The sequence below is a fragment of the Strigops habroptila genome, chromosome 13, assembly GCF_004027225.2.
Source record: "Strigops habroptila isolate Jane chromosome 13, bStrHab1.2.pri, whole genome shotgun sequence".
NCBI lineage: Eukaryota > Metazoa > Chordata > Aves > Psittaciformes > Psittacidae > Strigops > Strigops habroptila.
Window position 1 is genome coordinate 10,964,768 of NC_044289.2, and position 16,966 is coordinate 10,981,733.

At 53.5% G+C, this 16,966-nt stretch overlaps 1 protein-coding gene across 1 annotated transcript; it reads left to right on the forward strand.

Moving 5' to 3' along the window:
• Window positions 1–2,182: 2,182 nt before the first annotated feature.
• On the forward strand, window positions 2,183–15,459 carry GDAP1L1 (ganglioside induced differentiation associated protein 1 like 1). The gene is made up of 6 exons (XM_030503382.1): window positions 2,183–2,666; window positions 5,520–5,712; window positions 8,755–8,928; window positions 10,901–10,998; window positions 11,156–11,270; window positions 14,069–15,459. Exons 1-6 carry the CDS (start codon window positions 2,487–2,489, stop codon window positions 14,410–14,412), a joined length of 1,104 nt encoding a protein of 367 aa, XP_030359242.1. The 5' UTR covers window positions 2,183–2,486; the 3' UTR covers window positions 14,413–15,459.
• Window positions 15,460–16,966: the final 1,507 nt, after the last annotated feature.

Below are 16,966 nucleotides of genomic sequence, written 5' to 3' on the forward strand. Positions count from 1 at the left end.
CCTTCTCCTAAACCAGGGCAGGTGCTTCTGTGCCTGCAAAGTCCCATCACTGACTCCAGCCACCTGCTCTCTCCTTTCCATAATATTTACATCGGCTCCGAGATGAGGCGCCTCGGATTGTGTATTTCTGAACCACCAACACCCACAATCCTGCCCCAATGGCACCTTCTGGCAGGACTCTGCCAATGCCATCGCGTCCAACCATACAGCACCCCATGGGGCAGCCCAGCACTGGCCCCTTCCGCAGGCAGCAAGGCTGTGGACAAGAGCTGGGGTGGATCTCAAGGTCACACAAGGTCAGGACACCCACTAAAGGGGCTGGCACCCATCGTGCCCCTCAAGCCTTGCTCAGTTTAACAAGCCCAAACCCAGCTAAATAAACTAGCACCTCCAGTGGCACCGCATACCTGTGGGACCCAAAGGGATGAAGCCACTTGTCATTTTTATTCCCAACAGCGCAGCATCAATTCATCACAATATATGCCACTAGATGGGGCTTTCTGGACAGCGATTCGCAGGAGAGAACCACTTTTGCTTGGTCAAGCTGCTCCTTTCCTTTTCTAAACGCAAAGGTGTCCCCTTCCCCGAAAAGACGCTTCTTGGGCAGCAAGGGCTCTCCCGCATGAAGCAGGCGGGAGGGAAGGCTGCAGAGCAGAGGGCAGGATGGTTGGTACTGCACGATGGGGCAGCTTTTTAAAGCTCAGTTTTCTCTGTGTTTTCAGCCCCAAAGCAGAGGCCAAGCTGGAACCTTTCCCTATGGGTGCCCCCAAGGCCAGTGCAGGGTCTCCAGCAGCACTTGGGATGCCCTGGGCTGGGGAGGGAGGCTGGCTTTGAGGGGCTGCTGCCTACAGGGGAGAAGGCAGGGAGGAGGCAGGGCAGGGGATAGCACTTCCCAGCCTTGCCCTTCCACCACCACCCTACTGCACGCCCTGCAAGCAGGACAGCACAACACCAAAGGATTCATTTTTACCTCCCAGTCCCCAGAAAATTGCTCCTTTCACTATGTTATTGCAGCCCTGCTCCCTCTCAGTGCTCCTGGATGAAGTGTGCTTCAGTTTCTCCACTTAAACCAGCTTTCTCAAACCTTCCTGTCTCCAACCTCATCAACTCCAGCACGGGTAGATGTTGGAGCAGCACATGGAGGAGCCACATTCACACCCAGAGCCCTCTCCTCCGTCCTCTCCAGAACCTGCCCCAATAACCACTATAACAGGGCTGGTTTTACCCACCAGCACTGGCAGCTAGTCCCATGCGTGGGGAATATCTCCAGGCTGCCAGATTGCTGGAGATGGAGCCTTACAAAGCTGAGTGTCCCAAAGCACAGATCCAGGTGCCAGCTGGTTACACTGCAAACCTCTGGGTGATGCTCATAATGCCTGGAGAGCAGCAGCTCCAGAAGCCCCAGTGCTCTCAGAGCAAACCCAGATGGTCGACAATTGTGACAAACCCTGGTAATTCTGGAAATGACCCCCAATCATGCCTACTTTGATGGAGGATAGCTGTCCAGTTTGGCCAGGCATCCGAGGGCTCCAGTACACAGTAAGGGTTGTGTAGCTCTACCCCAGTACAGACTGCATAACACCCATTAGGCAGTAACTCATCTGTGCTCTCCAAAAAATCAGTGAATACCTTTAAAGGGCCATTGCTGCCGCTTTCCATGGAGGTTGCAAGGCAGGCAAGACTCCTGCTAGACATTTTAAAGCCAATACCCATCAGTGAAGCTATTTGTTACATATCACAGACTGGTTTGGGTTGGAAGAGACCTTAAAGCTCATCCAGTTCCAACCCCCTGCCACGGGCAGGGACACCTTCCACTAGAGCAGGTTGCTCCAAGCCCCTGTGTCCAACCTGGCCTTGAACACTGCCAGGGATGGGGCAGCCACAGCTTCTCTGGGCAACTTGTGCCAGTGCCATCCTTACGGTAAAGGACTGTTTCCTAATATCTAATCTAAATCTCCCCTTTGTCAGTTTAAAACCCTTACCCCTTGCCGTATCGCTGCATGTCCTTGGGTGATGATGATGATGGTGAACTAATGGTGCAGTTCAGAGGCTGCTTTAGCCAAAATGACAGCCTCCCACAGATCTAATTCCCTGGTGTCAGTATCTGCCATATCTAACCCAGTCCAAACAAAATCTTCATCTCTGCTACAAAATATTCCTAAGGATCCGCAGGGGTTGGAGCAGCTCCCGGATTGCCGAGCAGGCAGGTAGGCAGGCAGCAGGAGCCTCCGCTGCTGACTCGCCTATCCAAGCGATGCCCGCACGCTTCCGTGGGAGCCCCGCCAGGAGCGGGGACGGGCTGGGATTTCACCCAGAGCACCGCTGCCACCACCATCATCCTCCTCTGTGAGCCCGGCACCCACCGCTGCCCACCCCGGCCGGGGAGATGGAGCTGCCCCGGGAGTGATGCTGCTGGCGGGAGCCCATGTGATGCTGGGCTAGCGGCGCTCGCTCCCCGTCCCTCTCCCCGCTGCTCGCAGGCTGTCATGGCGACTCCCAATAATGTTACTCCCACCAACTGCAGCTGGTGGCCCATCTCGGCGCTGGAGAACGACGCGGGGAAATCCACGGAAGGGGAGGAAAACCAGGACCCGACAGACCCCGCTCTCAAATCCCAGGACAGGCTGGTTTTGTACCACTGGACCCAGTCCTTCAGCTCGCAAAAGGTAAAGAGAAGCATCACTCGGCCCCGGGTTCCCGGGGAAGAATCACCTCCAGCCCCCAGGACACCCCCTTGCCTCGGGAGGATGGATACACTCGAAGGGAGAGCAAGGGGCTAATCCCCAGGACTGGCGAGGGCAGCAGCGTGTGGCCGAGAGCTCTTTTGTACCTGTGGTTCTGCGTTTTAACAACATCTACCTGGGGAGGGATGGGATGGGGGGGTGTGTGGTGTGTGTGTATGTGCTCAGCCAAATCCTGCTTTTGCTTTGGGATCGCGGCTTGCACCGGGGGCCGCCTCGGCTTTGTGCTCGCTCACAGCCCCGCTCTGGCGTGGCCAGGAGCATAGACAAAGGCTGAGCCGGGCCTGGGACCACCCTGCTCCCACCTCCTGCCGCTGGGAAAGGCAGCCCCCGAGCCAGGCTCCTTCCAGGGAGCAGATCCTGCCACGCAGCAGCGATTTACCCCTGTCATTGCAGCAATGCCCTGGAAATTCCTGGCGCACCCCAATGAAGAATCACCTTTTCCAGGCAATAGTAAATGCTCATTTTGCAGCACAGCAGCTGTGTTGAAAACCCAGCCTTCTCCTCCCAGCCCCGAGCCCCCGTTGTTCCCATGCCAGTAAGATTATACAGGGAATGAGCTATTCAGAGGGGTGGGAAAACACAAAGTTCCCCCGGTGCAAAGCCGCCGTTGATCCCCACAGCCCGGTGGGGAGGCTGGGGCAGAGGTGCCCCTACTTGCAAGCACAGATTCCTACTTGCAGGCACAAAGAAAGGGGAGGATGCCCAATGCAGCAGGGTGGCTGCACATGGTCGGCTTCACTGCTGCCAGGATTGGGTGACTAATGGGCTTCTGATCCGCACCAGCGAGGGATGCTCCAGCCCAGCTCCCTGCCTCACTCCGGGCTTGCTGCTATTCTGTGTCTTGCTCATTTGGCTGCGGGCAGAAGGGAGGCAGCAGATAAAGCACTTCTTGTGTGGGGTTTCCTACAATCGGCCTCCCCTCTGCAGGAATGGGGCACGGCACAACTGGAGCCACAGCACCTGCTGCTACATCAGCTCCTGCACTGCTCCAGGCTTTGCTTTTGAGGTCACTTGCAAAGAAAGAGCGTTTGCTGGGAGGTGGATGAGCACAAGCTGGTGGGATGAACATTGCAGGGTGGGAGATACACAGGACCCCCTGCATCAGAGTTCTGCTCAGAGCCGGCCATGGGTGAAGCTTCTCCTGCTCTTCCCTATGAGCTGCTCAGAGGCACCCTTTGGGGCACTGGGCTGTTTATGAGAGGGATCCTGAGCCCCCATCAGCATCTGGCCTTGCCTGCAAAGGGATTTATTGAGTTTTATGGCCAGTGTTGGCTTTTTACACAAGATGCCTTATTGCAGCCATGCCAGCGCTGTTGGGGTACAGGCAGGTTCCATCATGCCTGGCTGGGAGCCCTCATCATGGGAGCACTGGCAGGGGCTCCCCTTGCCCACAGGCACCAGGGTTACCCCAGGAGCACTGCCTCACGCCAGGCCTTCAGCCTCAGCTCTTGATAGCAGAACAGGGAAGCACAGGGAGCTTGGGGCTGGATGCCCCAGCCCGTCCTGGCCAGGCTTTATCCATCAGCTGAGGGGAAAAGGCTGAGAGCAAGTTGCAGTTGAGGGACCCAGGCTTTTACTTGTTTGACTTGAAAATTAAAAATTAATTTGCCAACTCTGTAAATTCTTAATGACTAATTCCCCAGGAACTCTGAAGTACTCATAGAAATGCTTATATTTGTTAAGTTGTATTTTTAGCTGCTGCTAGTTGGAGGAAAACAAGCGCTTTTCCTCTCATTCAGTGGTTCTGTAAATCATGGCTGTCTCACATCCCCCAAGCAGGGTTTTTTTTTGAGTGCTTGACATACTTAGTTCGTAACAGTCAGTTTTTTATAACCCAGAAGCCTAAAATGCCATCCCTTAGTGCATATTCAACACCATCTCAAGCACAGAGCAAAGCAGGATCAGCCCTGAGGGCTGGACATCGGTGATAGGGATGGGGACAGTGCCCCGCATCCAGCCTCATTCTTGCCCTTCCACACTGCTGGACTCAGCTTTCCCACCCATGAGATGGATGGGGCCACCGCAGTGGTGCTGCTTGCTGGACTGGGGCTGGAGGAGGGAAGAAGCAGGGGAAGGGGAAGGCAGCAGGTTTGGCGCAAGAAGTGCAAAGATGGTGGGTGATGCCCTCAGGCCAACAGCAGAAGAGGAAGGATGCTGTGTAAGGTCATAGGGGCTCCTTAAAACCCTCCACAAAACAGAGCCTTCTCCCTGCTCAAGACATGTCTGGTAAAGCCAGAGCACACCCCCAAGAGCAGAACATACCTGAGCTAGCATCCAGGTCTCCTTCAGTCAGGAAGTACAACTCACTAGGTACAAGTACAACACATCACTACAACCTCTACTTCCTCCTTGGCTGTGTGCTGGGTTATATTGAGACCCACATCAACACAGTGATTCCCCACAGCTGGGGACCTGCCACCTCCCTCCTCCCACTGCCAAGGTTTGGGCTCTCCAGCCCCTCTGCCTGTCATAGAGGCCACCAGTGACCAGAAGGAAGATGGTCCATTATCCCGCAAAGCTAGAATGGGTTTGAGTCTCCTCTGTTTGCTGGGAAGGTAAATCCTTGCTTGACTGCCTGGATTTTGCAGCTGCCCCATGGTTGGTTTCTGGCAGGATAAGCCTGTGTCCTGGCACATCACTGTGCTGAAGCAGTAGTGGAGGACAAGGAAGGTGTGATGGTGGGGGGGAGAGGGGGGGGCTGGTTTGCTTCAAGGGGGCTGGGGATCAGGTCAATGCATGGGGCTGAGCCCTTTCTCCCTGTCCTCTTGCCCTCAGGTGCGGTTGGTCATTGCAGAGAAGGGGCTGCCCTGCGAGGAGCGGGATGTCAGCATGCCCCTGATGGAGCACAAGGAGCCCTGGTTCATGCGGCTCAACCTGGGGGAGGAGGTGCCAGTCATCATCCACAGGGACAACATCATCAGTGATTACAACCAGATCATCGACTACATGGAGAAGAACTTCACGGGAGGTAAGGAGGGTGGGTTACGTCTCAGGGGAAGCTTGGGTATAATCCAGATGCTGTTTGTCAAATACATCCCGTTTTTCCTTTAAAGTTTCACCCTTAACCCCAGAAGAGCAGCAAGAGACCAGCCCTCCCCAAACTTCTATGTTTACCCATGAGAAAGAAGGATTTCCAGCAGAAAACCCCAAACGTCCCTTGGAAGGTCTGCTGAAGGGGTCAGGTCCCCCTTTTTTCTGCCTTGAAGGCCACATTCCCAAACCGGACCATTTCCTCTTGTCTCCATGGTGCATGGTGGCATCTGACTAGAATCACACCTGGGGCATGGCCGATAGGAATACTTCAGGATTTGGCCACCTTTGTAATTTGGCCTCAGGTAAATGTATAAAAACCACCATAAGTGGCTCTGCTGAGAGAAGGTGGGTTTGAACTGGGTGCTGCTGCTCCCCTCCCCTTTGTGGATGAGCTCTGTGCCACCGGCCATGGGCAGGGGACCCTGCCAGCGCTGGTGCCGCTGTGCCACAGACAAACTGCCTCTTTAAAGTCAAAGTCAGCAGTGCTGGGGACCATGGGAGGATGATGTGACACAAACCCAGAGGAAGGGACAGCTGGTAGAGTGAAGCTCATATTTCCCCTGGAGCAGGTCTGCAGCCAGCGGCTGGCTCAGCCCAGTACACGAGGATGCTGAGACAGTGCTTGAAGGTGGTTGCTTGCACAGCAGCCTCTCCCCAGCACCTCACATCCCTTCACCTTCATTTCCCCAAACTTGCAGGATATCAGGCTGGGGAGGCCACAAAGCTGAGCAGGGAGCTTGGGCTGTGCCATCACGACGTTCGCCCCAGCATTCATCCCCCTTGCAACAGAAACATCAAAACCATCTCAAAATAGCTCCCGAAGCAAGGGCATCTTGCCAGTTCAGCTGCTGTCCTCTCCCGGCCCCACCGTGGTGCTGCTGCTCACTGGAGGCACCATCATCGCTTGCTGGCAGGGCAGTGGGGATGGGATTGGATGGGAGCAGCCCATGCTGGCAACAGCTCCCAGGGAACGGCAGCCACTTTCCTGCCTGGCTGCAGCCCCTGCGATAAGGGGCAGTGGGGAGCCATCGATCCATGGGCTGCGGTTCCTGCACCACTTCACCGAGTCTGTGCAAAGGGCAGGTGCTCCAGCATATGTGACAACAGGCTGTCGCCAGCAGGAAGGGGACAGAGTGCTGCCGTGTGCTGGGACACTCCTGTCATTGAGACTTGCCAGCCAGGGGCAAATTCTTACCTTTTCACAGAGAAATGAGAGGGGAAGCTCCAGGGAAGAGGGCCTGGAGCACAACTCCCTGCTGCATGCTCTGCTCTGAGCCATCGCCCACCAGCTGCCTGGCAAAAGCAGTATCAGTATGCTGCAGCATTGGTCTGAGGAGGAATCACCCACCTGGCAGAAACGTGCAGAGCTTGAAAATGCCTTTATAAGGAAGTGTATTCACTGAGTTATATTTTCCCCTGGGCTGGGAGCACGGTCTTTTCCAGCTGCTTACACACACGCTGAGGTTCAGCTATCAGTGAAGAGTGGTGTGATGAGCAATGCTTTTCTTTCCCCAACAAAGCAGTGAATAGTGCCAATAAGCCACCTTTGAGGGTGTTTCTTACTAGGGCTTTGCCTGGCAGTGCCAAGGAACCACTGAGAGGTGGCTGGTGGCAACACATCTCAGAGCCTGGGCAAGGGGATCCTCCAAAGACTACACTCCCAGCCCTACCCCACCTTTGCACAGCCCATCGCTTGCTGACTAGATGCAACAGCAGCCCATTGTGCAGGTCTGCCGTGGTGTGCAAAGGCAGGGTGAGCACCATCCCACTGGAAAACCTCCCTGGGACATGCTGAAGGGTGCGGGCCAATAGCCAGCACACCGCTATTTCATTGTGGTCGCTCCGTCTGGCTGCTGCACTGGTCAGTCACTCTGGATGTGCTGGTTTCCAGCCTTGGCCCCAGCCTGTCAGGCGCTGGCTGGGAGCCCTGTGGAAGGAGCACACAGGCTATAGGTTGGTTGTTATTATTTCATTCAGCTGGTTGCTGTTCTCAGATGGAAAATCCCTGCTTGGAGAGCTGGAGTCCAGGCAGGGAGCAGAACTGTCATTTCAGGCCCTTAATTTAAGGGGCCGTGTTGGCCACATCAGCCAAAGTTCTTCTGCTGATGCACCTTAACTTGGTCTGAGACACTGGCACACAGTGAGCCCTGCACTGTGGACAGCATGAGGGCAACCAGCTTTACTGAGTCCAGGTGGTAAATTTACTCACTCCCTATTAACTGCTATCTGCAAACGCCATAAACATTTATGATCCCATAAAAAAAAGGACCTGACATTCTTGGGGGAGACAAGAGCAACATTTCACTCCTTGTGGTGTCATCTTCCATGTATTTTGAGCTGAAAGTGTAATAAAAAGAGCACGATTCAAACTGCCATCCATGGAAAATGAATTAAACCCAACAAGGCGAGGAAGAACAGAGCTGGCAGGGATGAGGGATGCGCCTGCTGAATGCAGTGAGAAGGTGTCCTGGGCTCCTTCTTTGGTCAACTACTCCCTGATTACCTGTTTTGAAAGGGACTTTCAAGGAAGCCCAGCAGAATGAGGAACCTCATCAGCACTGGAGTGACGAATGCGTAACTCAGGAGACCCCAAATTCAGACCCCCGTGTTTTAGCTCTTTTCATCAGATCAGGAGGATTTTGTTCCCCCTCTAAGAGATGTGAAACCACAGCGTACAAGTTCAGGGGTGCAGAGATGAAGGACTAGCTACACTGAGCTCCTGCGGACACATGTGTACACCTCGCTATGGTCCTGCAGGAATCGGATCTCTGGGGATGGGCTGGATGTGGCCAGGATGGGCAGCAAGGAGAGGGCAGAACATGGGGCAGAGTTTTGAGTTAATGCACCACCGCATTCAGCCCTGCTTGGATGTAGCTCCATCAGGATTGCACCCCGGTGTCCAGCACAAGCTAATGAACCACTAATGAGTGCCTGAGCCCCCCTGGTCCCACTAACAGCTTTCGCTTTGCCCCCACAGAAAACGTCACGCAGCTGATCCCGGAGCCGGGCAGCCTCCTGCACTCGCGGGTGCTGCAGTACCGGGAGCTGCTGGACTCGCTCCCCATGGATGCCTACACGCACGGCTGCATCCTGCACCCTGAGCTCACCACCGACTCCATGATCCCAAAGTACGCCACCACTGAGATCCGCAGTAAGTCGCCTCTCCAGCTGGGCTGCCCAGGGCTGGTGCCAGTGGGATGGCTCCCCCCAGCCCTTCCTTCAGCCCAGCCAGCCACGCTGCTCATGCTTATCAGCCCTTTCCACCAATGCAGGCAGGGACCGAGCTGGGAAATAGCCAAGAACAGTTAATTTGGGAGCTTCAGACACCCTGTAGAGGCTTCTTAACCCTGGGGGTGTCTGGGCTCCCATGGGCCATGCACACTTCTCACCCAGCTCTTTCTGGGGCACATGAATTTGCTCCTCCTGCACATCTCCTCTCCCTCCAGTAGCTCTATGGGCAAAGGTGGGAGAGTCCAGCCAGATTGAGTTGCAGATAGTGGATGAATCGGCATAAGACTGTGTACCTGACCTTCAAGTGCTCATAAAACATTGAAGATGCTTAATATAACTCAATGGCAAGGATGGCTCCTGGAGAGAGTCCCTCACCAGAAAAGTGACCTTGTTGGGATGGCACCAGTGTGCCCCATGTCTCTCCCCTCAAGCAGTGCCCATAGCATACACCATTCCCCCTCTTCCTGACTGTCCTTTCATTCAGCTGTCTAGGTCCCTCGGAGACGGGATGCACACATGCACAAAGACAAATAGGCTGTTTCTGAGTTGTATCTCACCGTCTGCCCTGCTTCTGCTGGCACCCTGCACTGGCAGCTTTCTCCGTGCCACCACGCATCACCTCCTCCCCTGGACCTTAGGTAGATACAGGATGTAGAGACCATCCCCTCCTCAAAACATGCTGCTGCAATGGCTTCAGACCCCATCTACCTCACATCACCTCCCCAGCACTCTGCAGGAATCCTTAAAAACATCTCTCCATCCAAACCTCCTCGCTGGAGGCATTTTTCCCAAGTCACTGCAATGAAGGGGCTGTGGGCAGGTTCATGGGATGCCACAGTGCTGGTGGTGCCCTTCCTCCTCAGCATGTCTCCTACACCAGGCAATGGCTTGGCTGCCCCATTGCAGTGGACAAGGCAAAACCACGTAGTTGTGTTCCCAAGGAGAACTGAGGGCCAGGCTCTCAAGGGGAACAGGGGAATGAAACCAGGGTGATATCCACATTTCCTTCCAAGTTAGAGCCCCAGGAAAGCTGGCTGGGAGCCTTAGTAAGCATAAGCATCAGCAGAGCCAAGCCCTTATTGGAGGGAACAAGGAGGAAGAGACAGATGGTCCCTGGCAGGAAAGAGATTAGCCCAGCTTTGGGTAATTTATGTCGTCCTTAAGGTGTTACTCTACATCTCATATTCTATTCTTCCATTTACTCTGCTCCTTTCTGTCCGTTAGCTCCCTTGCACAAAGCCCTTTGCATCCTCCCTGTACCCTGCGAGGGAGGAGAGTGGGCATCACTCCTGGGCTTTCAATGAGCTTTACGCTACTGCATTGCATCCCTGGACACCAAGTCAGGATGAGACAGCTTCATCTGGGAGAGAGCATCCCCCCCATGCAGCTCCCTGCCATGCTGCTCTGCACGCACACCTACACATGGGCAGCCGGCTCAGACATCCCAAAGGATCAACCTGCTGGGGATGGAGCTGCAGGAACCAGGTTATGGGGGAGCTCAAGCATGTTCTTAAAACAGGAAGAAACAGACAAAGATCTGCTAGCAGCTCTAATGTGATCCAGCAGAGGAAATGAAGAGCTGCCCCCCCTACCCCCCACCCCAAAACCTGCAGAGCTGGGACTCATCATGGCCAGGGAGGGGGAATCTGCCATATCCCACAGCCAGCACTGGCCTTCGGGGAGCAGATGGGAGGATGTGTGGTGCCCCAACTACCCATCCATATGGCAGTAGCAAGCCAGGAATTTGGCCCATTTTAGCTCTCCAGGGTATTTTTTTTTTGGTGCCACAACACTATTTTGCAGGTAGTACAAGGTTCTTTGCTACCAGACACAAGGTCTTCCTCACCCCTGCCAAACACAACCCCTCAGCCCTGCTGTCTGTCTCCTCCCAGGACATTTAGCTAATGCCAGCATGGAGCTGATGAAGCTGGACCATGAAGAGGAGCCACAGCTATCAGAGCCTTACCTCTCCAAGCAGAAGAAGCTCATGGTGAGTGGGTCGAAGCCACACACATCTCTGCTGGGAGGGGAAGGGGGAGCATGACCCATGGACCTGGCATGGGCACCTGATGCCTTATGTCCCTGCATGGTTGCAGGGACACATGCGCATCCACCCACCCTCCTTCCTAACCCTGCTCTCCACCCAGGCCAAGATCCTGGAGCATGACAATGTGAACTACTTGAAGAAGATCCTTGGTGAACTGGGGATGGTGCTAGACCAAATTGAGGCTGAGCTGGAGAAGAGGAAACTGGAGTACCAAGGTAGGTGCTGGGCTGCATTTATGGGGTGTTTTATCACACAAGGGCAAGGTGCAATGCCAGGAACAGCTGATGACTTTGAACATGATGAACATCCTCCATGAGGCAACCACCAGTGGGGCTCGGACTTCTGCGGGGCTCTGCAGCAAACCACTGCTGCTTCAGGGAGCCCTCACACCCCTTGCCACAGGGGACAGCAGGACCCTGTCCTCACATTGCTCTCTGGGAGCTCCAAAGTCATCACAGGGTGGTGACAGGTCCCTCCCCGCCCCAGAAGGGGCTGCCAGTGACTGATGCTCTGGCTGGTTTGGGAAGGAGCAGGCTGGCCCCAGGCTATTGCACTGAGGAGCACTTACTGCTGGAAGCGCAGGACTGGGACCATGTCCTTCAGCCAAGGGGCTGCAGCACTTCCCAGTGGAGTGTGGGAAGAGAAACCCAACAGGAATTTGAGGGGCCCTGGAGAGGTGGGAGCCTTACAGGACCTGCGTCAAAAACCAGCGGGTAGGAGAGAGCAACAGCAGCCATCCCTGACATCAAATACACGCTGCTGGGTGCCTGCTGAGAGCCGCCCTGGCAGACAGGGATGCATGGGCACAGCTGGGCATCGCTTGTCCCGCTGTCACCCCGGGATGATGCCATCACCCTCCTGTCCCTGCTGCTGGCAGGGCTCAAAACCCCAGCCTCAACAGGGCTGGTGGCTGCCAGTGCCACGGAGCCAGGTCCGGAGCAGAGCCCAGACGCAGTTAATCGGGGAATGGCCCCAGAGCTTCCCCTGGAGCTGCCCTCGGCTGCGGGAGCCGTGCGTCACGCTTGGGGACACACCAAAGGTCCCTCAGAGGTGCCAAGGTCAGGCCCTGCAAGGCACTGGGTTGGGGATTTGCTGAGAGCCCTGATGCATTCGCAGCAGCACTCTGTGTTGCTCTAATTGCGTTTAACGAACACTCTCATTAACTGATCTGAGGGCTGAGATAGCTCAGCAGAATTCAGTCTAATGAGGTGCCCTTGGAGGACACCCTGGGTGCCTGGAGCAGAGGAGTGGCTGATGCTGCCACCAGCACCCAGGCACTCCACTGCCTTTGGTCCTTTGCATGCCCTCTGCTCAGAGCCCCCAAACTCCTCCTCATGCGCCTGTGGCCAGGTCAGGATCTCAGCAGCGGGCACAAGCACCAGCCCTTTGGCAGCATCCCAGGAGCTGCAGTGCAGCAGCTCTCCTCCCACCCAGCACACAGCGATGTGAGCAGGGCAGGGCCGGCAGCAGGAGGGTGAGAGATGCTGAAGGAGCACAGGGCAACCCTCTCCTACAGGCACCCCATTGGGCTGGGACAGGCTGGTCCTAGCTGGGGCTGCTGTGGATGCAAAGGGGGATGAGTTGCCTTTGCGCATGCTTCTGCCCCTCCTTGGTGCTGGGAAGGGGTGTGAGGGGCTGCAGTACCCACAGCCAGGTCCAAACCTCAGCAGGTACAGCAAGCCCAGAGTCACAAGGGACAAGGCCAGATCACACTCTCCCAATGTCACCATCCTCACAATGTGCTTTACTCCTTCACCCACAGCAGTGCCTGGGAGGGAGGCAGCCACCCCAGCCCCACTGCCCTTACCCGGGAGCTGAAGCATCCTCAGGGTCCCCGCAGCACCCAGGAGGCTCTGGCTGCAGCACCCCTATGATTCATTAGTCACCAAAAACATTTATTGACTAATTAGGCAGAGGCAATCTGTGCACTTGGGCAGTGCCTCCAGCAGGATTAGGCAGGCTGCCAAGCGACACAAATGAGGGCTGCTAATTACCACTAATTCCCCTGGCCTGGCCCTGCAGGCACCCCTGCAGCACCAGTGCTTGCACAGGGGTGCAATAAAGGTGCCTCTCTCCTTCCCTGATATAACAGACACAGGACAGTGGAAGAGCCCCAGAATCAAGGCTTTGGTGCAAAGCCAGGGGCTGAGGCTGGATGGTTTTGTGCCCCTTCTGCTGTTGTTCCTTATCTACAGCTTCCTTCATCTCCATCCCAGCCCTACTCCTTGGTATTGAAAGGGCATGAGGGAAGTGCTTAACACTATCCTGGCTTGAGCCCACTTCTTCCAGCCTAACAACGGCTTGGTTTATTTCTGGAGGCCTCTCTGGTGAGGTTATTTCCAGGATCAGCCGTTATCAGGGGCTGTCAACACTTTGATGTCTTTCTTCACTCCCAGCACTCGCTCTGAGCCCTGCCTCCTCCAAAAACCTGGCTCCTGGCACAGACATGCTGCCAGTTTTGGTGTCCTGGAGCAGGGTCCCTGGAGCAGGAGAGGGGACAGAGGAGGCAGGACCTCCCTGATACTGCGCAAGGAGAGCAGCCAGGCTGCGCCAGCAAGTGTCTTTAATTCCCAAGGATTTCTCACATCCCTAAAATAGGGCAAGTTAACATGACACTCCTGAAACAGCTCCCAGTGCAGCCAAGGACAAACACTGCTGCTCTCCCTGAGCACTAACACAGCAGAAGGGGTCACTGCACCGCATCTTCCTTCAAGGGGGAGCCAAGTGCCCTTTCCTATCTCCTGCAGCTCTTGACCTGGGAGAGAGGCAGCAGAGCCATATATCTTCACATGGGCTACAAATTATCATCTTACATTCCCATCTTTTTGGACCCACACATCCTCCATCACATAGATGGAGGTCTTGTCTCTTGGGGCATTGGAGAGCTGAGACAAAACACACCATGTCTAATGCAAATGCTCCTGCCTTTGTGGATCTTCTGAGCAAGCCTTTAGGTGCCCACCCAAGGGTTTTGTCTTACCCTACCTACCTTACCCTTTGCTTCTCTCTCCAGGGCAGAAGTGTGAACTTTGGCTCTGCGGATGCGTCTTTACTCTGGCTGATGTCTTGTTAGGAGCCACCCTGCACCGCCTCAAGTTTCTGGGACTCTCTAAGAAATACTGGGAGGATGGCAGCAGACCTAACCTACAGTCCTTCTTCGACAGGATACAGAAACGCTTCGCCTTCAGGAAAGTTTTGGGAGATATACACACCACGCTCCTCTCTGCAGTGGTACCCAATGCCTTCAGGCTGGTCAAGCGGAAACCTCCCTCCTTTTTCGGAGCCTCCTTCCTGATGGGATCTCTAGGGGGAATGGGATATTTTGCTTATTGGTACTTAAAGAAAAAATACATCTAGTGCTGGCTGCTTGGTGTTTAGTTTGGTGTCTCTGTGCTGTGTCAAATTATGATGAAGCCTCAGTAACTGTAATGAAATTTGAAGCAAGGTAATGAATAATTATGTTGTTTAATGTAACATTCCATAGTCTAGAAGTAGAAACGTATACTGCAAGGAAATAAGACAACAACAACAAAACAATGCGTCAACTTGTGAATGCCTTTTTTAGGTTTAAGTATTCAACTCCAGCAGAGGCTCAGGGGTTCACGGGCTCAGCTGTGCCCACCGGGAAGCGACGCCACCTCCAGCGCCGGTCAGCTCCTGTGGGAGAGATGGGAATCCCAGGAAGTTTCCCGACAGCCAATTTGAAACTCGGCCCTGTACGTGTTCCCAAATTGTTCACTGGCCACATTTCACACACGCAGGTAGTGGGGACTCTATGCTAGAAGATGTCATGTTGTGCTCGGAGGCACTCCTGGCAGCAGGCGGCAATAGCTGGTCACAGTCCAGGCAGATTTGTGTTCTTCAAGTATCCATTTTCTTAATTCTTCTCATCAAAAGGAATATTTTTTATTGAGCTGCTCTTAGAATGTACCCACTTTGTACGTCTGGGTTTTGTGCACTTTTTTTTAAGGAATTTAATGTCTGTCTTTAACTGCCGCACATTTTTCCCTGAGATAAATCATTTTGACTTCCATCCTGAATTTTGGCACACGAAGGAGATTATTGTTTTAAGCCTTCTGGCTCTGTCTCTTGAGTTTTCCTTCATGGATTTGCAAAGCATCTTTCACCGACTGAGCCTATCTGGACTCTGAAAAAGTACAACCACTTTCAGAACTCTTCAGCGCCTTCCTGAAGGCGCTTTGGCTTTCTCTTCCATCAGGGGCTCATTCCTGTCATTTCCTCGCTGTGTGTTTTCTTAGAGACACTTTGCACAGAATCACATTGATGACTTTCTTGTGCCTTTTGCATGCTGGAAAGAATAACGGGCCTCACTGCTACTCATGCTTTGAAACCTGAGATCCTCAATAAACCATATGGGAGGAGTAACGGCTTCACATTCCTAAATGTGTTCAACATCCTTCTAGTCCTATCTCAAAGTATGCCCAAGGGCAGAGGAATGTTCATGTGATTTGTGCTTTTTGTGCATTGGTATAAAACTTGCATGGAAACAGTATGGATTCCTCATTCAAGGCACTCATTCCTGTAAGCACTTGGCCCGCTAGGATCTCCTCTGGCTGGTTTGCCGAGTGCTCCAGTGATCCCTAGCTGCATCTCTAGGCTCGGGAACGTATGCCAAGTGCAGCTGAAGTAATATGAATTGCATTTGCCTCCAACTCAAAAATTATCTTTATGTATTTGAAAGCAGCAGGATTTCCCAGGAGCTTTGGTTCTTGGTACAACCTGGCAGCCATAGAACTGAGACTATTGAGCAGGAATTACAGGGGATGAGCACATCGCGATTAGACAGTGTAAGAACGCACAGGTTTATGCTGTGCTTGTCACACTTGTGTAGGCTTGTCTAATGTACTTCTGGGATTCCACAACCTGTGGAGCTGCAAAGCTGCTGTGTTATCCATTTTACTCCTGCAGTGATTAGGGCTACACTTAAAACTGATGTGTGAGAACTCAAATCCACCCCCTGCACACACAGACCAGGGACCTGCAGCCGAGGCTGCTGAGTGAAATATTACAGACACACATTGTCCCAAATACAGTTACAGGTTTGCTTCGTGGTATCAGTGATTTTGGAAGAAATAAGTTATTTTGCTTCTTTTTGAAGAGGGTTCCCTGAGGTCATCCCTTTCACTGAAGCTGAAAGATGTAAGAACACACATGGTGACCCATAGCTCATCTGGTCCATTAGCCAATACTAATTTATAAATTAAATTGGAATTTATAAAGATACACTGACATGAAACTCCACCGGGATTTCACCCTTTTACCTTTGTCCCTTGTCCTATACACACATTCCCTGGTGATTTCCAAAAGCTGATAAAATGCACGTGCCAGGTGTGGAAAGGAATATTAATGGGGATACAAGGCCAGGAAACCCAGATTGAACAAGAGCAAACACGTGCTCTGTTCCCAGGATTTCAGCCCAAGAATGAGGCAGAAGGAAGCTGCTTAACCAGACTGCTGCTGGTTACTTTGCTCCTCCGTTGCTTTTTTAAACCAAAGAATAAATGTAAAATCATGGAGCAAATCAGAACTCTAAGCACTGGAGAAAATAGGTGTTAGTTTGGTTTGGAGCACACTGCTAAAATGCAACTATAATAAGGAAGCCAAACAGAGCAGCAGCTGGAACAAGGCACATGTCAGTTCAGACCAACACAAGAGAGCTGTCAGTTGTGTTGCTTCCTGGATTGCTGGGAAACCACAGATGCCGTAGTGATGGGCTTTGTACAGGTTCTCAGCTAGGAATAGTCACTAACAAGCCTTTGGTTTGGAACAAATTAAAAGCAACAGCAGAAATCGGTGGAGGCAATACCATTCCCTGTCTCTGAGCCTTGTTTCCCCACTGTGGTAATGAAAAAATACCAGGACTTTGCTCCAGGGAAAAGCAATCTGCGAG

Bases quoted from the DNA above. Each gene is read 5' to 3' on its own strand.
- GDAP1L1 (XM_030503382.1), top strand. From the start codon at position 2,487: ATGGCGACTCCCAATAATGTTACTCCCACCAACTGCAGCTGGTGGCCC. The intron at 5,713-8,754 runs GTAAGGAGGGTG...TTGCCCCCACAG, and splicing joins GGAGAAGAACTTCACGGGAG to AAAACGTCACGCAGCTGATC. The intron at 8,929-10,900 runs GTAAGTCGCCTC...GTCTCCTCCCAG, and splicing joins CGCCACCACTGAGATCCGCA to GACATTTAGCTAATGCCAGC.